General features: G+C 35.0%; 1 protein-coding gene and 1 long non-coding RNA gene across 3 annotated transcripts in view; one reads left to right on the forward strand and one right to left on the reverse strand.

Annotated features, from left to right (window-relative positions):
- Positions 1-12,769, reverse strand: part of XIRP2 (xin actin binding repeat containing 2) — a 36,102-nt gene extending 23,333 nt beyond the window's left edge. The window contains exons 1-2 of the mRNA XM_040561574.1: positions 12,746-12,769; positions 8,248-8,401 (exon numbers count right to left, since the gene is read on the reverse strand). Coding sequence (XP_040417508.1) covers positions 8,248-8,401; positions 12,746-12,769 — 178 coding nt within the window. The remainder of the gene's footprint in view (positions 1-8,247; positions 8,402-12,745) is intronic.
- A 1,013-nt stretch (positions 12,770-13,782) lies between these two features.
- LOC121071932 lies at positions 13,783-16,100 on the forward strand. Of its 2 annotated transcripts, none has more exons than XR_005820856.1 (3): positions 13,783-13,834; positions 15,173-15,328; positions 15,979-16,100. It is a non-coding gene; the product is annotated as an uncharacterized LOC121071932 (long non-coding RNA). The 2 variants fall into 2 exon arrangements; XR_005820857.1 differs by having other exon boundaries at positions 15,173-15,324.
- Positions 16,101-17,830: the final 1,730 nt, after the last annotated feature.

A 17,830-nucleotide genomic window follows, 5' to 3' on the forward strand; every position in this document is an offset into this window, starting at 1 on the left:
AGGAGGGGGAAAAAAGGTTCCTTACAACCATATTATAAAAAGATACCGGAAAAACTTGAGAAAATGTAGAGAAGAAACAGAGAAAATATTCCCACATGGAGAAATGCAACTGTGTCTAGATGATGGAAAAGAAAGTTATGGGGTAATATGATCATAGTGTATAAACATCCTTCCAAGAAGAAATGAGCAGCTTAAAGATCTCTTTGATTGGCTAGAAACAAAACAAAACAAACAAAAAACAACAAACAAACAAAAAGGAAGCTATCCAATGGCTGAAAGGTACTACTCAAAGATGCTTATCCAAATTGAGTATTATTTCACTATAGATTAAAACTACCATCTTTCCAAAGAAACTTCACAACTGTTACTGAGAATTTGCAAGTGCTGCTGCTTTGAAAGGCTATTTTTCATGTATAAGTGTAAAATTCCGCACAAGTTAGTTCTTAGAAATATTAGCACACACAGAATGGCAACATTTAGTAAATTTATTTATCTTTATATTAGAGAAGTACTGTGAATTAGTTTCAAGTGAAATAAGGATCAGTTCACAAAGAAACTTAATTTTATGTCATGTAACCTATTCCCATGCAATTATATTTGTCCTTAATGAAAGGAGGCTAAAATGGACCTTTCTGACTTTGTTAGGTAGAAGTTGGGAAAGAGTTGCAGAAAAGAATGATGAATGGCTATAGATTTGTGATGGGAGATAGTCTGAAGCTCATGGTCTAAACACTTTTAGAGTAAGGCCTGAAGAAGTAGTCCAAAGCACTGGGTAAAGAAGCAGACCAGAGGCAGACAGACAGAAGTTGTAGTGATAAACATGTCGGTTTTGGCCAGATAAAATTAGTGTAGAAGGGGGTTATACATCTAGTACAAATAAATGCCAGAAAGGATTACTTCAAAAACAAGTGGACCCTACATGACGATGTGTCATTTCTCTAGATGCTTTTTAGAACTCTGTCCCAGATTACAAACAAAACACTTGAGACATTCTACCTGATTCTTCCTTATCTGCAACCACATAAATCAAGGATAACTCCATTGAAGTTGATGTAATTGTAAGATTGTCAATTTACAGACGGGAGCTAAGGCCCATTAACTGCAAAGGTTTGTAAGTCTTTGCATTCATCAACTTGTATTAATTCACAAGAATATTATACAACATTTTTATTACAGAGTGAACTGAGCCGATCCTATCTTCTATTAAAGTATGTCATATTTTTTTTTGTCATTTTATGTTATTTGCAAGATTGTGACTTTCTTATTACACATTATTACTCTTTTGTAAAAGCAGGCCTCTTCAACTCAGGATTCAGCCCATTGGTTAACAATTAAACAAGTTTATTTCAAGTAATTAATTATTCCTAGTATCATTTAAGTTGTCTGAATCAGTGTTCATTGCAAGTCATTTGAAATGCAAATAACTTTCTGTAAAGCCCTGCAGCCCTAGAGACCAATGTAGACTAGCTGTAAATGACTTTAGTGAGGATCTTCTTTTATAAGCTGTACTGGGACAGATTTTTAAACAGGGCAGTGGACAAAATAGGTGTGCAATAGTGTATGCCTCATTTAAACGTGCAAAATAGTTGCTGTGAGCACAGCATTATTAAAAAACTCTAAGTTAGTATTGGCTTTGTAAAAATTTAGTAACAAGCTGCAATTTAAATAAATCAACTACAGCTCTGATTCTTCTGTCATTTTGTCATGTCCAATATTTGTCTAGAGTTTGTAGGTAGCTGATACGTATGCACAGCATTGTGTATTGTCATCATACAAACTAATTCAGCTGATGGTTCCAACTTGACCAGCCTGTTTACTAAAAACAATATTTCTACCAAATCTGGTATTAGAAGAATGAGAAATCTAATTAAACTACAGTTCAAATTCTTCAGAGAAAACTCTGCCAGTTACAGTAACTTTCTCCTGTTAATCATTTTTACAGTCAATTGACAACAATCAATTTTAAAACATGCTATTGTCAGTAATTTTCCATTTTTTTGGAGACAGAACCTGACTTAAGCCCAACAGATTTTTCCAGTTCATATAGATACTTTGAGGTATCTCTTTTGTTGCAGAGCACACTCAGAACAATTAAACGTGATACAGAACCTAGTAGTACTAGGTTGCCTGTAGTAGTACTTCTACTTGCCCGCTACTTGCATACTCCCCAAACTTATTACGTATTTTAGTTATAAACAAACTCCATGCTACAGCATCAGGCTTATGTTAAATCCATGCATAAATAAAAGATGATAATACTAGCGTCCTTAGTTCATGGAGAGGTAGCACTATTTCATTGAAATTAAGTGCAATTTAGGACAGTTTCAGCCCTAAGTTTTCCTCAGTTGTGTCAGTCCTTTGGTGAGAGTCCCTTTGTTTGGGGTGTGTGTTTCTTTTTTAGATACAGACCTAAGTACCATTAGCAAAGCTTTGCCGTTTCAAAGCTGTATTATTTTAACAGCTTTTGTTGCAGCTGCAACTCAATGTCTCTGGAAATAGGGAGACAGTTTCACAACTCCAGGGTTTCTACAGCAGTGGTACCTTAAGCATTATTCATTTTCATGCTCACTCTTAGGCTGCAGTACACCATTCCTGTCACTTGTGCTGGTACTATTGTTTAAGAATCTGCACTGCAAATTGAAAAAGTGGCCTTGAGTGAACAACTGATCCAAGGTAAAATGAGAGAGAGAGAGAGAGAGAGAGAGAGAGGGAGAGAGGGAGAGAGAGAGAGAGAGAGAGTATTTAAGCCAGTTATATTACCAAATCTGTGTAGAAAGTAATTTCCTTCTTAGAGCAATTTTTTGCTCTGGCCTCGAAATAATTCCTGTCTGGATTGTAGAATACAAACTATAAATGAGGAAATTTCTTACAAATATTCTTCCTCTTTGCTACATAATCTTATCTACTACTATTGTCTTTTGTTACAAAAGACTTTTCAGTTTTGTCAAATCCACAAAGTTGGATTCTCTCTCTCATCGTTGTCATCAACCAAAACTTACTTAGACAGGTTTCCTGTCACTTACACCTCTGTGTATAAAATAAAGTTATTGCGGTTAAAAAAAGGGGGCTAGTAAAACAGGTAGTAATGTCCACAATAGAAAATAATCTTGGCTGTCAACAAAGATGATTTTGGAAACCTAGCATGTAAAGAAAATAGCTAGTTCAAAAAAGGAGACAAATTATGTCACTGAAAGCCAATGAACAGAGCATTTCAAACACCTTATGTAGAGAATATTTTTTTCAAAATAGCTCCGTATTTACAGTAATGATTTAACTGATAACTAATCAATACTGATTACCAAAGAAACTACCAATCCTCCTTTAAAACATCACAACAGAGATATCTGAATGTGTCACAGTTAATATATAAAGCAAGTGGTGTCAGCATTAGCTATAAGAGGTCTTGCTCACTGAGATTTACTTTCCCCTTTGATCTCCTTGAATCTGGAATTGCTAAACATGCAGGCTAAGCATTTTCTGATCAAAAATAGAGTGGAGGCAGTAATAGGTTGATACCCTATAGATAGTTTATTAATTTCATTTGGACAGTGGACAAGTCTTTTTATGTCATTATTTGGGTGATCTAATGTTTTACACAAAGTCAGGTCCTAGAATCTTTGAAGTCAGAGTGATTTGCTATTAGCCACAATTATCCTGCATTTTTATCCTTTGACTTTAGAATGAATACTATTGTAGCTTTAAAATTTCTAGATGCTTCTAGATGCAGGGTCACAGGATCACGATTAAAGAAAAATAAAGGTTTGTTGACAGAGAACTGTTTTTTTAAAAACACCATACTTAGTACAGACAAAACCAGATGAAAACAAACAAAAAGATTCTTGTGATTTAGGAAACAGAGAAGAATCCTGTCTGTCTGTATCTCTTTTTTTTTTTCTTTTTTTTTTTTCTGGGGAGTGGTGCTTTGGACAGGAAATAATTGTTTCTATTGTATACCATAATGCTTGGACACATTTCTGAAATGTAGATGAACAAGTGTTCACTTACAGTTAGCCATGTGATTATAAATGTTCCACTCAGTCTAAGACATTAGAAAAAAATACTGTTCTCTCTCTGTTCATCTTTAATATTATCTGATGCTCTAATTTTACTTAAACTCTACATTGCAATATATCTCAAACTGGGTAAGTAACAGGTAATGTTTAGCCTGCATGTTAACCTCTTACCAAGGAGCCTTTTACGGTGTTACAAGATGCAGGTTTATGACTTGCCTTGTTGCAAACATAACGAGTAGCCCCTTCCAGTATATTTCTCAGAATAGTAAATTTCCTCCAGCCTGAGCTTCCAGGCAGTCTCCAAATGCCATTATGGAACCTGCTCTCAGTGACTGTAACAGTAAGTTGATGTGTGTCCGGGACTAGGTTCAAACAAATATCAGACTCCCTTCCCTCGTGTCACTTCATTTCACCAAGATGAAACTTTTATTCAAGTCATAAAATATATATAGTATATGGCTTAAGGAAAGTTGACTAAAATATTGATCTTACCACTGAGGTGGAAAAAACAGCCCCAGCCCAATGAGTTTCAGTTAGTCTATGTGACATCTCCATTCTTCTCTCTCTGCAGTATTAATGACATAATGTTTGTGTTACGAGTGTTCTTCATTCCTGATCTGATTCTGGTTGTTTGTTTAAAAACTGCATTCAGCTACAGCATTACAAGTCTCTAATAATGAGTGCAAGTATTTGGAAGAGCACACAGACAGATAACCAACTCTTACATATGTCAGTGTGATTTATTATCCTTGTTTTACTGGGTTAGAATCTGAAAAATGGAGGGAGATTGACGTTTGAAATAAGTCATTGAAATCTCCACAGAAGAAAGAAATTGATAATGATATATTAAAGCACTAGTTACTTGAAACAACAGAGCCATGTTTATGAAACTACTTTTCCTGTGACCCACCTTTAAAGAGAACTCTATTATTTATCTCCTGATCTCTGCCTGAAGCTGCAAACACCTCCTCCAAAGGTTTTGAGGAGAGGGTTCTATTTTGTACCTCAGTGAATATCTCTTTTATCTCTTATAAAGATATCTCTTATAAAGATATATATCTATATATCTATCTACATATATATAGATAGATATATAGATATAGATATATAGATAGATATTTAATAAAGATACCTCTTATATCTTTTTCCTTTCCACAATGTGAGAAAAGCTGTACTAGAGGGACAGGATGTGCCTATTATGTAGGATTTGTCAACCTAACAGGCAGTCTTGGTTCAAATTCCAGTCTATGCTTCTTGTGCACTGACCGTGAGAAAGAAGAAATGTGTTACTGCAGCTTCAACATACTTAATCATTTTAGTTTCCTTCTTCAGTACAGCATTGAAATTAACTTTATTTATATTGACATTTAAGGTGTTTGGTTTTCCATAATGAAGACAGCAGTTGAGGTGACACTGAGTGAAATGCTTCAACATTTATAAATAGACGTCAGGCAAGGGCTTGCTTCCCAGTGGTTGATTATCAAAAGAAATACAAAAGGCACAAAAAGTTGGGCAGAATTCAACCTTAATTTACATCAGGTTTTTCCATTGGCTCTCTTGTTCTCCCTGGGTTGAAGAAAATCCTTACAAAGAAAATTATTTTAATGTTAAATGTAAGAACTCATTCTCCAAACAGTGAACTGGTAACAATAATGGCTGAGAGGCACAGCTTTTATGAGCACCTTTTTTTTTTTTTTTTTACTATTTATAAGAATACATGCCCTGAAAATGTTCACAGTTCTAATTCTAAAAATAGCATACATTGTTTTAAAAAAATACTTATGTTATAAAAGTATTTCTGTTCTCATGTAATCATCTGAAAATAAACAAGCATTCATTAAAAGGCACCAACTACAAATTCCTACATAAAGTCTAAAAACTAGTTTTACTGTAAAGGTTCAGTTGAAAGGAGCATACTAGAAACATGCAGTATTTTCAACCTGCCATTCTGAATCAGACTTTATCCCTTTTCACTCTGATATCAGGAATTAAAAATAACATGGGAAGAATCTGAGTGATCTGAATTTTTATAGTCTTCATCATGCTTCCAGATTATCCAGCTCATGAATTCAATTGTTTGGTTCTGGACGTTAGGACCAATGGAGGTACATACAGGAGATTATTACAGCCTCTCATTGTGCCCTGAGAGACTTTTCCTTTTAACTTTTAGCTTGCATACCCACCTACATATCGGCAGTTTGTCAGCTATTCAAATCTTGACTTTGCATCATGTCATCAATATAAATTGCAATTTTTAAATATTTTTTCACCAGTTTTCCATATGTTACGGGCCTAACTTCCATCTATTTCATCTTCCAATTTTCCACAATCCACTGGCATGATACTGAGCTCAACAAATGCTGCCGTGAAACATTAGGACTACATTAGGGTTACAGCGCAAAGTGATAAATAATAATGAACTTTTCCACTAATAATATCTAATTTTAAAATTAAAAATCTGCACTCAAGATAGCTTCAGAATACCTGTATCTGTTTGCCATTTTAAGTTCTGTCTTAACTGGATCTAACATTACACTCCTTAGGTCATAGCATACACAGAGCCTTGGATTTCTATCTCCTAGGTAACTTTTCTTGCTTTTCCCTGAGTTTTGAAATACTTAGCCAAAAAAATATTGATCTGGGTAATATAATCTAACAATACATCTATAAACCTTACTTCAGGATTTGAAACATTTGAAGAAACATTGAAAGAGAAAACTTAAAAGAGTTCACTCAAAATTTCCAGCATGTGTTGCCAGCAACTATAATGGGAGAAGCAATAAGACCACTATTATATAAAACCCCACTTTGTAGTTCTGAGAATATTCAGTTCTCTTCAGATTTGGTTTGTGTACTGCAGTAATATTTTCTTTTGGACATATTCATTTAAGAGGCGTGCTTTGACATAGAGGTGAACTTGCAACTCATTTTAAAAAATGGTGATGCTGGAATATGTTTTGCAAGCCCATACATACATAAGTATTTTTTTTTTCTGTACTATAGAGCATGTTGGGATAACACCTAAACACAGATTACAGAAGAGAATTGCTGAATAGATCTGAAAGATCTAAACCTAAAGGGAAGAAAATACAGGACTTTAAGGTAATAATCTTTTCAGTGTCTTCTTGAATGCTTGTATTTCTTTACATTTTATTGCAGGTCAAGTTTCCTTTGCAAACAACTTGTAAAATTAGACTTGAAGCAATATAATTTTGGTCTCAAAACTAATGACATATTTCAGCCCAGAGGGCATATTTGCATCTGGGTTACAAACTCTTGAAGACAGCAGAGTGGATGATGCTATTACTTAGTTCCTAAACAATACGATTTCACTTGTTTCACTATAGTTATTCCCAATTTCCTGTGGATAGATCAGGTTAAGTTTATGGATAGCCAGTATAAACAACATTATGATCAAACTAAGGAAATATTAAGGGCATGAAATAAAAATAATGCTCAGGAGGCTCATCCACATATTATTATAAAAACAACACATCGCCAAATCTGAACTATCTCCACCAAAATATAAAATCAAGTTATTGCTTCTTCATAACTGATGACTGCTGTCCGTATTTTTGATAACATATTTGTAGATTTGGGTTGTCTTCATCAGAAATTATGATAAGAGTAAGTTTTAAATTATTGAGCATAGATTTTTGACAATAGGAGATAAAATCAGGAGGGGGAGAGATAAAAGGAGATAGTCATGCAGTGAGCTGGTTTTGCACTAACATCACTGATCTGTAGCATGAATTTACTTTATAATACCATCAGAAGTATACAATTTTGAAATCTCAAGTATGTTCATGTATTAGTATGTTATATATCATTATATAAAGCCTAAAAAACAAGTAGTGTATCATCAATATTGTTTCTCTATTAAACCGAAACACAGGTACATACATTCTTTGATACTCTAGAGCAATGGTCTACACAAGACAATCAGTTGATTTGTAGGCAGAATGTATTTTTTGTACCATTATAAATAGTATACATTTTAAAAGCGTTTATTTCATCTTTCATCCCTTTTTATTACTTATTTTTGTGTATGCTTCATCATATATATAATATATTGGTAGGATAGTAGATGTATATAATCCATAAATTAATATACATATGTTGGGAGTACATACTTGAAAATATTTTATTGAAAAGTGTTTGTGATCAGAAAAGTTTGGAGATCATAGCCATAGAGAACTAAAATGAGAAATCAGATCAAAGCGGTAAGGCTAACCTTCAGCACTGCTGTTCTGTCCATTTTCTGATGACATCTTCTCAAAGATTGCTCTCCCTCTTTTCACACTGGACTCCATCAGAGAAATGTCTGAATGGCTCCCAGGCTGACTCGCTGATGTTGGTGACAGTGAGCTTCTCCCACTTTCTCCTTCCTGGTTGAAGACATAGAGGGGATGTGAGTTAGAAGCTACTGGTAGGAGACAGATGTGGTTTTTGGGGGGGAGGGCAGTGTATAAATAGGCAGCAGATTGGAAACGGGTGCTGTTCTGTCAGTAGTATTCTTCAGAATGCTCTAAGATAATTTTCTGTGGCACTGCAGGATGGAAATTCATGTGTGCTGCACAGTTTATAGGTCAACACACCATCATGCCTGGCAGTATCTTGCAGTTTTCATCTGCCATATCTTGCATGTTCTTTCTTCCAGAAGCAAAAATGGGTAGTGGTAAGGATCACAGTCAAAGATGCCATCTGCTTATTTAAAAAGTATTTGTATATAGAAAAGTTGACAGACAGAATTCTGTTAATTTCATTACTTGGAATGCAAGAATATGTAAAAGCAACAAATGATGGGTTGGAGACCAGATGTACATGGGTGTTCAGTATTAAGAAATTTGATTTTCAGTTCTGAAAATCAACTGTATTTGGTTTATCACTATAGTAGGTCAACGTTCCATACAGCTTGTTTACAGAATATCATTAGTATCACACTGTGGCCTCAGCCCTTTAAGGCAAAATGAGTAAATTATTGCTAAACAAAATGTTTATGTGTCAAACTTGGTGTTTTGGGGTGCTTCTCCTTCATACCATGCAATATATACTAGTTAGTATGGAGCAGTTCAATGTGTTGGACACAACAGTTGCACAATCTCAGCTACAGCTCTTACATTACGTAAACAGTTGAAATAGCTGGAGTAGTAAAATTATATGTGTATGTGTGTGTATATATATATATATATATATATAAAATATATATATAATTTATGTATTTTTTCCAAGGGAATAAGATGAATGGTCCCCTGTAAACTGTGGGTGCATTTTGCTAGCCTACGCATAAACACGGTATGTTTCCAGAGTACTGCAGGGAGAAAGAGTACCAAGTCAATCATAACATTTTCACTCTCTTAAAGTTGCTGCAACTAGAGCTATGTGGGAATGGGATCTAATGGTTCACAGTTTTTCAAACACAGTATGAAAGCTTTCTTGACTAGATTTTTGTTTTCATAGTTGTCATATTAACCAAGACAAAGTACTTCAGATTTTCTTGAGAGTATCAGAAAATAACTTGGAATTTTCAATGTTATGAAATAGTATTTAATCTGACTTATAATTCTAATTAAAAGTTCTTTGTAGAATAGTGTGTTGGCTTAAAGCATTTTCAAAACCTTCACTGACAAAATGACAGAATGAAATACAAATAAGTTATATCTATGTGAGTGTTTTGTGTGTAAATATTTGAGTATTTGAAAAAGAGATTTTTGGGAGGGAAATGGAGTTAATCAGTCATATGGATTTTTTAAGTATTACAGCTGTACAAACTATCCTTACAGAGAGATGGATACCAATGAAGTGGAAACTACTCAAACCAAAATTTGAGAAGCATCCAGTAAGGTTGTTTCTGATTTGAAGTCAAATTATTGAAGAGATTTTTTTTACTCACAGTTTGTGGGACCCTCCTATATAGTAGTTATAGTTCTAGAATTGATTTTGTGGTCCTGTCAAGTTAGATTTGGCCTCCTGCCAGAACTCATTGAATTGGATTAGCACAATTTTATGTTGCTCCACCAACGTAAAGCACTTGAAAATGGACCTCTACATTCACTGTAAAATTTCCTCCACATCTGCATTGAGCTGTACACAAGACTTTCAGAAGAACTTAGCTATTGGTCAGTGAGATTTAAAAATATGTTTTGTTGACAAAGTTGGAGCTTCTAATTTCTAATTAGTCATGAGAGGAATAACTATGACTGTGCCACCACTAGTTAAAGAGCTCTTCAAAGCTCAGCCCCAAACTGTGCATTACATAAGAAGCCATGGCTTTAGCAGAATGAAAGGGTGTCATGTCTGGGCTAAAGAGACGTCTGTGAGTACACGTAAATTCCTCTAAACACATTTTTTCCTGTTAATAAGGTAACAGTCAAGTCCTTAGCAGTATTAGAAGGAAGACATGACTCTCAGGACCTCTATATGGAGCCACTGAGTATCAGTCATTCAAGACAACTTTTAAAGATCATTTATGACAGCTAAAACTAGTTCAACAGTCCAGTCATGAAATACTGTTGAGATGTTAGAAAGCTGAACCACTGAATTAACCTGGGGGAGGGGGCCTCAATAAAACAACACACATTAAAAAAATGTATATTTATCTGCATGCAATAGTTTAGTAATTCACTAAAATAATAACTTTGTCCTATACCATTGTTTATGTGAGGATAGGTATGTCCATTTTCAAAGCAACAACAAGAAAATTGTGATGTGTTAGAATTACATAAGAAAGGGTTTTCTTTCTCCCCTATCTAAATGACAGCTGATCATTTATTTGAAGCATATTGAGAAAAGGACTGAATAAGCAGCTGCAATTTTTTGAAATTGCTAAATTACGTAAGAGCTCTGCTCTTTCTGGTCTGGTAGATGACCAACATAAAACACAGAAAAGTGGAAAATTGAGAAATGAGTTGCCTATTGGGATAGTTTCTTCCTAACCTCAGTAAGTGCTTGCTGATTTAGAAGCAACTACAGCAGCTCTTATGTTTTTTTTTATTCAATCTTTAGTGTGACTGATTTTATTATACATAAACTCATCAAATGTTTTATTGCATTCTACCATTCTGTCTTTCAAATACATCTCACATAGCTATTGAGCTCCACAAGTCAGTTAGGCTCTTTAAATATTACTTCCTTTTATCAACATTAAATGTGCTCTATATGATTCTGCAATCAGCAGTTCCAGCTGCCATCATGCTCAAAAAGTACTTCATGTTCCCATCTGAAATCCACAGTATTCCAGGTGACTGGGATGTAATTTATTATGGAGATACTGTTGGGTGTTAGCTGTCTGAAGCTATTCCCACAGCCCAAGAACTGTGAATTTCAGAAGGAAATCTTTGGCAGTTTCACACCTAAACAACAGAAGACTTGCAATTTATGCCTTTAATATATGGAAGCAAGTTCATGGTACTCTTGTGCTATATTCCAGCCAATCAACTGTACATGACTCTTTGCAGAAGCACATGTAAATTCACTGTGTTTCCAGAAGTAATTAAGATTCTTAGAGGTTATGGAGCTAAAGATTCAAATTATCAGAAACACAGCCAAGTTTGGGTCAAGGACAAGTGTTCATAAGGTCACTGAGTCAGAACACCACTGAAAATGCCACAGCACTGTAGCATGGCCAAGTATTCTGCCCTACTGCTTCTGGCCTTCAAACAGCCTCCAGGGAAAGCAAGGAACAAAATGTTTGGTTTTAAACAAGGAATTGCAAAGATCAGGGCAGAAGGCTACAGGCACATATTGGGGGTAACTCCAGTGAAGGAAGACACATAAGCAACTTGACAGGGAATCAAAGGAAGTCTATTAAAAAATGTTTAAAGAAAACTAGGCTGATGCAACATTTTTCTTAAAGTGCACAGTTATCGGCTAGCAATTGACATTCAAGTAAAATCAGAAGATAAAGATATGGTCCTGGAGGAGTTTGTCTTCCTGGCATAACATGGAACCAAAATTAGCTTGCTCTGAGGATCAAGAGAGCATGTATACCTTAGGCTATTGCTTCATCTGATAGAGGCCACAGAAAGCAAGGGATGTAGTTGCTCAGGAAATAATCGAAACAAATGAAATGGCAGTTAAAGGTGAGTGGGGCAAGAATCTAAACTAGCCTATTTATCAGTCGTGCTATCTATTAATGCAGCCTCATGCCCTCTGTTGTAGATTAACATATCTACAAAATGAAAATGTTTTTAAAAAATTAGCCAGATTTTTGAGAAAATATGAAAGGCTCATTAGGCTATTTCAAAAATGAAATGATAGCATGAGTATCATAAACCCAAATGCTGGGGTATCAGTCTTTACACATCTTGTCACACCAGTGTCTCCCCCACCCCATCTCTCCTCAAAAAGAGCAGTGCTGCTACTACTAATATGGAAATGAACATGAAAGGAAATCTTGAATACAGTGGATGATTATTTTAGCAGATAGACCAGGAGGTACAATCAACACACTGGAAAACCTAAGTCTGCCTAGATTTAATGGTGGTAAAGGGGACCTTAAACAACACTGGGATTTTCTGTTTTTCTTTTTTTTTTTTTTTTTTTTTTAAGCAGGTTTACAGGAGGAGATAATTGATTTAAAATTAATTTAAATTATTCTCTAATTGCTTTTGCAGTTAGAAGCATATTTCCCTTGGCTGTTATGGAAAGTATTTTTGGAGGGAAATAGCAAGAGAAGGATTTCTGGAGTGAAGAATGTAGCCGTCTTTCTGCTGCGTGACACTTCCTAGTACCCCTTCCTCAGCAGTCTGTCGCATACTTGCGGGTTGTCCAGCCCACTCAGAAATGATGCAGTGGCACAGTGCCAGTAAAATAATCCCCGAGACGAGGCTGGGTTACAATGCAGACACAACATTGCTAGTAGGCAGTTTCAGCACTGGAGGATGGCTTGGCCAGCACATAGGTATGCTGAGAGGAATGAGATACTTCTGTGCCAAGGGATCAGGAGACAGCAGGTGGCTGAAATGAATAGGGTGTTTTGTGTGGGAAGGGCTACAGTTCAAACTGCTAATCATTATATACCCTTTTTCAGAGCTGGTTATCAGTTACAATTACAACACAGTATTAATGATGATATTTTTTTTTAAAAACACCTGAAGAGCTGACCATTACATCTGAAATCTGGTATGGACAATCTGTGATGCAGCAATAGTTATGCAGAGGAAAAAATAAAAAAAATAAATAAAATACAGCTGTGCATGTTGCGAGATCACCCTGAACACAGCTATCTCCTGCTTCTCCAGTTCCACAACCAGCCAGTGCCTGGCATAAATGAGAACAGCCTCAGGATCATATTGCCACAGCATTGTGTGTGCTTTCAGGAGTCATTAGGATACCAGAGAATCACTTTAATGATGCTCTAACTTCTGCGGTATTAGTACAAAATAGAAAGCTCCAAATGTACTGTGTCTTCAACTGCTGTTGGTATCTCTGAGACCAAAATTTTTTTTTTCCTTCTTTTTGTATTCCTAACATATTTGTCCATAGTTACTGGTAACAGCTAAAATATCCTTCAGAATATACCATTTCTTGTTCTTATTCTTGCAAGCTGGGGACCAGTATAAATGTCATTTGCAGTTTTCTGGTAACTTGAAGTATATTTCTATAACTTTTTCAAATTTTCATCTCTTTAGTAGAAATTCTTTTACCTATGAAGTTTATATAAGTTATTTTTACATTAATTTAATAGGAATTTTAATATATATATATTGTTATATTTTTTGGCCATTTTATTATCAATTACAGGTAAATTGGTCTTAAGTGATTTCCACCTAAATACTTTTATGGACAGATTTCTGAGATGGTGGCCACCATGCGAGAAGGTATTTTCATTCAAGCTTATTATTCTATGCATTGAAGTTTAGAAAAGCATATTTATCAAATAAAACTGAAAATCTGGGATACTACTGCAAGCTGTTTAGACATTAAATATTACTTGTCTTTAGTGTTAAGTTTTTCCATCTGCAAGCTTGTCTGACTCTCAGGTTTTGATTTCTAGTGCACCTCATTCCCATTTTTCAAGGCTGCAGTGGAGTTTTTTATTCAGTGTTTTTGTAATTTAGAGATTTCAGTAAACAGCATCAATTACCAGTTCTAGGAAAGTTCTTTTCATTTTTATACCATGATATTAATTTGTTATCCTAGTTCCATGAAGCATTTTATTATAGGCAACTGAATGTAATTTACTGTACCTTCATAGTAAGTAGTTTGAAATTGTGTTTATTGTTCCAAATCACTTTGTTTGAAACTGTGTTTATTGTTCCAAATCACTTTGTTAATTTGTCTTTTGAATTCTATGTATTCCTGCCTGTAGTAATGTACGCAAAAAAAAAAAAAAAAAAAAAGAATAATTGATTATTGCTCTATAATTACACAGGCATTTGGGGGGGACATTTAATATATTTGTCCACAAAATGATTACACTTCAGTAGATCTACCATTTTAAATACATTAATTCTCTTATTCTCTTTCAGATGCTCTAATTAAGTTATCCTCATTTTCCTAGGTAGTTTTAGCCTTTATCACAATGTTCCACAGTTATCCATACTCTTTAAGTCCCTGATAGGTGAATGATCCATTTAATAGTCTTTGTGAGGATGGTGTTTTTATGATATACATTGACGACTGTTAGGGCAGAGGAACTGCATGCTTAGCACTTCACAGAACTTTTTGCTTTAAACAAACCAATTCAATGTACATTCTTTTTTGTCCCTCCTTTTCACTACCACAGTGGCCCCCACGTGGCAGTTTCCAGGCTGCCTTAGCCCCATTTCCCAAACATCATCCCTGTCTTACTTGGACTTCTGAAGGATGGTTTTCTTGCACTGTTGCTTCCACTGAAGTATGAGGGCCCAGATTTATTCTCAGAAAATGATATTTCCTACTGTGAAAATATTATTGAAAGGTGTTAGGATTACCATTAAATGCTATAAATTGGGAAAAATTTAATTTGCATACTGCTTTATTGGGATATCTCCCCAGATAACCTAAAATGAATGGCAAAGATGTCTGCTTAATAAGGACAGAATTAACATAAATGACACTTATTGAAAAAGCACTGAGGTAGTTCCAATAGGTGCTTAATTAGAGGCTAACATATGCAACTTTTGCAAAAGTTGCCAAATGAAAACTAAATGATTTTTTCTTCCTTATTACTGCAGGCTTGAAGTCACGTCAACCTTTTTTAACTGTGTATGTGTCTAGTCTTGGTGAGAGCAAGTATTCAATTGGGGCACAGACTGTTTTGTGGAGCACCCTGTTTAACAGCGTTCACTTTTTTTGTTGGACACAAGTTGCTGAAATGTGTCTACATGTAAGTAACTTTCTACCATCTAACTCCTTCAGTTTACTTACTGACTCTGATATTATATTCAATTTATTAATGGGCTCCTCAGAAAATTGTGACACAAGAAGCTATTTTTATGTTCTGATATCATACTCAAGACGTGCTGAAAAGTATAAAGCATTGGAGTGCCAAATTTCAAAGAATATGCAGTCATTACACTTACAGATGTCAAAGATAAAGATTCCAATTTCAATGGCCCACTGATTGACTATGCTTCATTTAGATAGTGGATTTTCCACTTGCTATCCAGTTCTGCACTACTGTAAAAGTCAGTAAGCCAGAACACATAAAGTTTTAAATAGAGGAAAACTATTTACTAAATTACTACCACCTGTTTTGCATACATTGTACTACCTTGGATTGGAAGAGGAATTTGCTGTCGGTATATTAAATAGACTGCTAAAATCTACTATTAATGTTCAAAGCATGTCATCTTTTTAAAAAAGAAAACATATTTAAAAGTATTTGGAAAATGCATACAGATTACCCAGAATTCTGGTACAACGGTTTCTCATCCCCATCCAAAACATGATGATGTTTTAACTATTTCTGTTACATGCGTTACTTAAAGGAAAGCTAGCTACCACCTAACTTTTGGTTATTTATGGTCTCCACTAAAAGAATGCATATGTAAGAAATGAATAACAGGGGTAAGAAGGAATGGGCCCATGGACAAAGGATAAAAGCATATGTTCAAAGGAAAATCATAAACCCATAAATGGGTCATGGAAAACAAATGAAGCAGTTGGATAAGCATTTAGAAATTTCATCTGTCGCTATAAAAATAGTTACATAAAAACTTGACCCATCAATGCATTTTATTGTGACTGTAACTTTAAATACTTGAGGGTTGCTATTCAAAGAATGTTTTCTGTAGAAATTAAAGTGCTTGTCTAAGTGCTTTGTTGAACTGGCCCCTAAAATTTACTGTTACCTACAAGACCAGTGCCTAAATAGGAAGTCCTGTTATCAACAGAACTTAATTCCTGTATTTACTCTATGTATTTATAAAAATAGTTTCTTACTCTTCAGTGTAAAAATACCCAAAGCTAGTGATTACTCTCAGACATAACTCTTCATGGGCTCACTCTATTTAGAAGACTTTGTAACTACACATTTAAGCTACCTATACAACTACTGAGAAATATAAAACCTCCTTTTATCTTCCTGTCTGCCTTATTTCTCATAACCCTTGATAATATTTTTGGCCAATCAAATTTGGACTGGAGAAGAGGTGATCTTGTTGGAATAAGACATTCTGTGGTTTTGAGAGCTTTCTACCACAATAATTTTACCACTAAAGCTGGCATCTCAACTTCCAATTCAAAACAAGAGACCGCTTAGCTGAAGAGTACAGAAGACCAATTTGAACTTAATTCTATTGCTGAATGAGCTGAAAATGTCTCCCGTGAATCATTCAATCTTTGTGAAATATAAAAAAAAATAAAACAAAAAGCAGCATAGCCATGGCCTGCCTGGAAGAAAGCCTTTGGAAATGTCAGCATGAGGCAAGTCTGTTTCTGATATATTTCTCATTTGTAATTAAAAATATGATGGAAATCCATTCTGGTGCAATTCAGAAGCAGTGAGTGCATGGAATCATGTCTACCATCTGCTGAAATGCTGGCGGCATTATTAAGATTGATGACAAACCCCCTAAAGTGACTATTACAGAGGAGTGCTAATAACACCTGCTACATAAACTCTATGAAGCCAGTAAGTAAACTGTTGAGAGAAAACCACGATTCTTAGTTGATTCTCTGCAATGCACCACTTCACTAAGACAAAATTTCTCAAGAGGCTTAAAAAACCACCTCTATGGCTGCATGGAACCTGCTCATTCATCTTATCCCCAGACCAGCTCCAGAGACGCTTATCCGTTTCAGCTGTTACAGACAGTTTTGAAATAAGACAGTATTTTCATCTGGAGGAAAGGTATAAAATAACTCTATTGTATATGAAGAACAGATGCCCTGAAAAGAGCTGCTTGTTACCCTGAGCAAAACTAAGATCTAACTGTGGAATTGCCATCTCAGAATTGGGCTCTACACAAAGACAAAACATTGAAGGGCTCATTCTGTAGCCTATAGATTTCACTCTTAATTGCCAGAACTCCCACTGATTTGCTGTTTACCACCATAGCAAAATTGAGACAAGGTCCCTGGTCTTATTACTTAAAAAGTAACAGCCTAATTCTATGAACTCAAAAGAGAAATTCTTTTAATTGAGAAAAGGGTTTGGCTTACATTAAATTGTTGAGCTGTTCATATTCTATCCCATGGAAGAAGTATCAGTTATATGTAGCTCAACATAAAATGTTAATTTGCAACATTACAGCAATTTTCACAGTATGATAATGAATACTTGTGCTAAATCATCAACTGGACTATGGATTAACTAAATAAATTTAGGACATACAGTAGCAGCAGAAACTTTCCTTCTTAAATGAATAATGTGCAGTGGTCCATTTTGA

The sequence above is a fragment of the Cygnus olor genome, chromosome 6 (assembly GCF_009769625.2).
Source record: "Cygnus olor isolate bCygOlo1 chromosome 6, bCygOlo1.pri.v2, whole genome shotgun sequence".
In the NCBI taxonomy this organism is placed as follows: domain Eukaryota; kingdom Metazoa; phylum Chordata; class Aves; order Anseriformes; family Anatidae; genus Cygnus; species Cygnus olor.